The 5,000-nt window shown below is 39.1% G+C and overlaps 1 protein-coding gene across 8 annotated transcripts in view; it reads left to right on the forward strand.

Annotated features, from left to right (window-relative positions):
- The first annotated feature begins 563 nt into the window (after positions 1-563).
- The window catches only part of LOC138015892 (uncharacterized), a 60,253-nt gene continuing 55,816 nt past the window's right edge, over positions 564-5,000 (forward strand). For 7 of the 8 annotated variants that reach the window (XM_068863018.1, XM_068863022.1, XM_068863024.1 and 4 more), the window contains exon 1: positions 3,680-3,831. In XM_068863018.1, coding sequence (XP_068719119.1) covers positions 3,741-3,831 — 91 coding nt within the window. In that variant the 5' untranslated portion in view covers positions 3,680-3,740. Of the gene's footprint in view, positions 651-3,679; positions 3,832-5,000 lie in introns of those variants that run through there. The other variant, XM_068863020.1, reaches the window with a different exon arrangement.

Genomic DNA, 5,000 nt, shown 5'->3' on the forward strand with positions numbered 1-5,000 from the left:
AGGCAAACTTAAGTGTAGTTACTAAATTATTTTCAATACGAAGAATAGAAGCCTATGTTTGAGGAAATGAGTTGTGTATTGTCACGCAGTCCCAAAAATACTCTTTCCTTTAACCTCAGTCCTATATAAGACACGTACGGCAGCTCCTTTCATCTCTTCCTTGTTCTCTTTTTATAATTTTGTTTTATTGTGTTTCCTTTATTGACAAATTAGATCATTTTCCATTTTTATCAGCTTTTACTCCATAGCCGGGTCTCACTTGACAGGTTGGACCTCACTTTATCACTTTATCGGTCAACTCGTCTTTTGAAGTTATTAAAAAAATGGAAAAACTGGACACCAGATTCTAAGAATACCCTTTAGTCTCCTAATCCCACGCTAAAGCCAACGAAATCCCACGCTCGTTTTGGAATAACGAGTATTTACTTCCGCAGGCGCTTCATCGGCACCGCAACAGTCTGGTTTCAGCCAAAGCATGTTACGTTCACGCTGAAGAGACGTTATGCTTCTGAAAATCTCCTTTTGTTGAGAAGAAAGCTGTGAATGTTTAGTGTCCTGAATGCCAATGGCAACAGTGAGGCACGAAATGTTTGCGTCCGTGATTTCAAGAATCCTCGTATTGACTTTTATAATTAGACCAGCGTATTTTGGTAAGTTCCTTAAGCCTTTATTTTGATAGTATTTTATCTCATCCCTATATTTTCCTTTCCTGTGTTCCTAATTTGCTTTTAAGTGTGCTGGATAATCCCTGTAGATTGATGATAAACTAAAAGAGACGCATTAAATTAAATTGCCCAAAGTCGTCCAGACGTATTATACGTCTCTAGTATAAACACAGCCAAGTATTCGTTGGACCACAAATACGGCTAATTATAGTGTTAAAACGTTAAATCTCTTTAAGTCTGATATAATATAACAGACGCAGATTTAGTACCACGCACCACATAGTTCAATGGGCTGTTATTGGAGCTGTTTTGTTTTTCCACCTCAACTCAAGCTGCCCAGAAGAAAGGTGATCCTCTTGCAGCAACAGCCTCCGTTTCTTGTTTTCCGTGTCATATTAGTGCATGGAAACTTATGCTTCCATACATTTACATGCATGACCGTAACTTTACGTGGGGTGGGGGGTAGGGGATTATTCAAAAAAATTAATAGCTGCTGAAAAATGTATTGTTGAGTCAGAAAAATTAATAGAAATACTTGAAAAGAAGTATTAGAGTCTTAAAATGTATGTATGCTTGCAATATCAGTCCATTTTGCATGACAAAATAAACAGTCCGTGTTTAAAGAAATCAACCATCCCTCTCATGTTTCAAGCTCTTAACTAAGCAGACTTGCCACAATTTCACTTCACGAGAATCCCGGGAGAAAATGTTTTGGCAAGCGAAGCGTGATTTTTCGGACGCGAATCTACACGAGACGAAGGACTTTTGGAAGTCTAGCCCTTAAGAAGTGCCATTTTCTCTTGGATGTGCATGGTCGCGCCCGAATCATCGCATCTTGACTGTTCAAAGTTTGTGATTGTAGTCGCGGTCGTGCGGATCGAGTTGTTAGAATACATCTTTTTCGATTGTGGAGCCAAAGGTAAGTTGTTGACATTAAAGACAAAATTATATATATATTTTTTCCTAATTTGTTTTACAAATAAACACTTTGCACGAGAGCGGGGATTGACATAACGGTCATTCAAACTGATCTTCATCAACATACCGGTCATCTCCTAGTGATCTTTGAGAAAATTAGAGCAGCTTTGAGCGAAACTGAGAATACCTGAGAAAAGCTGATCCGACTTTTAGCAATCTGAGCTGTTCTTAGAACTACTGTTATCGTCAGTATGGGCATGCGACGAAGTCAACTAGTCGTTGATATGCATTCTGTTTATTTACTGGCAAAGGAATTTAGAGGATGCTTCAAGGGGAAATTCTGGTTTTCTGTCTTACTTTTGCTTTACTTAGAGGCCATTTATTTGCCAGTATTGAAATGTTTGGTTCACATTTATAAATTGAAACAAATTAATCATCTGTGGCTTTTCAAAGATCTATTTGTATCGCTTTTTCATTCCTGAGTTAATATTCGACTCACAAATGACGTACAAACAACCCAGCTCCAGGAATTGTTGATTTAACTAAAACTATTGCCGCACCATACAGTCAATGTAATGTTGAAGTATTTGGTACGGCAAATGCAGGCACACGACGTGTGGTAATGTCTGTCGGCACGGCACTTGTCAAGTTAAATTTCATGAATCAAATAACCTCTTTAGCTGACTTGGTTCAAATTATAAACATTGGGAATAATATGCATTCAGCTTCCAAGGGTTGTGAGACGGGAGCTCCGGCTTATAGTCCTTATCCGAGAAGACTTGAAAGTTTAACCATTTGCAAACGTCGTTACAAAGGCAGCACTTTCTCCTCAGTTATTTAACGACCCTGAGTTTGGTCCGGCCGGAGTTAAACTCACGACCTCCCGCGTGACAGTCTGGTGCTCAACCAACTGAGCCACCGGTGCGCGGTGATATATTGTCGCCCACAAATAGATTTTATCATATCTGCTTTTTACTACAATTCATTATCAATCAATAGGAGTACATGCAGGGTTAAAATGTGAGCATTGCAGAAAATACTAGGGTGTTTTTTTGGCATCTGTCATAGAGGTATCCTGTTGAAACTGTTTAAAGTAATGAAGATAAGTGAAGCGATTGGTACGATTCCTAAACTCAGGCGGGTGTTTTAATTTCAGTGTAGGCAACAACGTTTTGTAACTAAAAAAAACACTGCTCAGGTTTCAGATAAGCATTTAACGGGTTGGTATCTTTGTCATTTATCTGGAACTAAACTTGCAAATTCAATTGGAAATGTCTTTTATATTCCAAAAGAGAGTTCTTCGATCACTTCCACCGAAAGGAGGACTGAACCATGTAGCATCGCGACATGTTAGTGCTGATATACTACTATCCACCAGCGTTTAATTTTGTGCTATAGAAATGCAAAAATCGGTTTTCATGGTTTATTAAATAATTCCCAGTATAACTCTAGTCACTGAAATATTTTAAATATGAAGAATATAATTCCTATAGACCTTATTCATAAATGGCGGTCACATTTATAATTCTTTTGTCCACGTGCAAATTAGCCTACCAAGCCTAATTTTAGAGCAAGAATTCTTTTCAATTCACTGTATGGTATCAAGTCTTGGTAGGCTAATTTGCACTTCGACAAAAGAATTATAAATTGGCCGCCATTTATGAATAAAGTCTATGTTTGAGGAAATTATAAGAGTTGTGTATTATCACACAATCCTAAACAATCTCTTCCCTTTAACTTCCTGCATCAGACACGTACGGCTCCTCCTTTCCTTTTCTTTCGTATTCTCTGTTTATAATTCCGTTTCCTTCATAGATAAATCAGATCAATAATTTCCGTTTATATCAGAATTTACTCGATAAGTCGCGCTTTTAATATAAGTTGGACCTCACTTAATTAATGGGTTAACTCGTCTTAACATTAAAAATACCAATTAATGGAAGAACTGTGGACACCCGATTCTCAAAAAGGCAACATTGAAAGTAACTGGAAGGGGGATATCACGTTTTCGAATAGCAAGTATTTACTTCCGCACGCGCTTCGTCGATATCGCAACAGGCTGGTTTCAGCCAAAGCATGTTACTTTCACGCTGACGCAACGTTATACTTCTGAAAATCTCCCTTTGTTGTGACCAAATTGCGAACGCAGCGTCGTGAATGACAGTGGAGACAGTAAGGCAGAAGCCTTTTGGGTCCGTGATGTCAAAAATCCTCGCGGTGGCTTTTACTATTATAACAGCGCGTCCTGGTACGTTATCAGTTATTTTTTATTCACAATGTAGCCCAAATCGATGCTCGGTGCCTAAAGTGTGCCGGTTAATCCCTGTAGATTAATTCTATTTTTCAGTTGACGTACTCTTGAACCATTACTGTAGGATTTGTAAAAGGTCGTCACTTTCATGGATCGCTGTGAAATTTAGCTTGTTTACTGGGGTTATGTGGCCCCCTGTTTTCCTGAAAATTTTGTCGTTGGAGCTTTCATTACGCCTGCATGAACTGCATTTTACTTCAGGCCATTTGACGCCTCGCGAAGGCGAATTTTTGTTTCGGTGGCGGAGCGGCTTTAAGTTTTTCAGCCAAAAAATAACACTAAACACATCAGGAAGCATAAAGAAAAGGATTTTGGTTCATTGGATGGAATTTTAAGCCTTGAAATCGCTGAAAAGGTAAGATTATTTTCTTAGGTTCCTTCTACGTTTGCCTCGCCTCGTGGTGTTTAATATTATCGCACAGAATTTTGTTATCCATCAAAATATTCGCTTGTTTTCGCTTCCTATTTCTGATGTCATTCGCAACGATCATGACTAAAACACCACACGAGTACATACGGGTAACATACGAGTAACATACGAGTAACATACGGAACATACGGATACATACGAATACATACGACTGACATACGACTGACATACGAGTAACATACGAGTAACATACGGATACATACGAATACATACGAGTAATGAGAATGTTTTTCTCATAAAGGAAGCTCTAATTATAAGCCTTGCAAGCATTTTTCACGTCAGCAAACACGTACCCGGCTCAGTTTGAGGAAGGGGGGGAGGGGGGGGAGGGTGGTGTTGATAGACCCTCCAAGGCTTTCGTTAAATTTAGTCACAGTAAAATAAATTCACATGGAGTGCAAAACCCTTAAGGCGGTGAAAGACGAGATACAAAAACCCTCAACTTGTGGGGCAACATTGTTTCGTTGCAAGTTCTGGTCGATGTTTCGCGTTTTTCACTTTGCGTGATCAACTTGACCCGCAAGAAAAACATTTGTTGCGGGTTGAAGAAATGCAGGGCGCTGAGTGGTTGATTTGCTAGTACAAGAGCACATGTGTTGCGCGACAAGTTGTGAGCTTGATGAAAAACGAGCAACAAAGCCAAAATTTGTTGCTCAGAGTAGATCTGCGCTCTACT

Source organism: Montipora capricornis, chromosome 9 (genome assembly GCF_036669925.1).
Source record: "Montipora capricornis isolate CH-2021 chromosome 9, ASM3666992v2, whole genome shotgun sequence".
NCBI lineage: Eukaryota > Metazoa > Cnidaria > Anthozoa > Scleractinia > Acroporidae > Montipora > Montipora capricornis.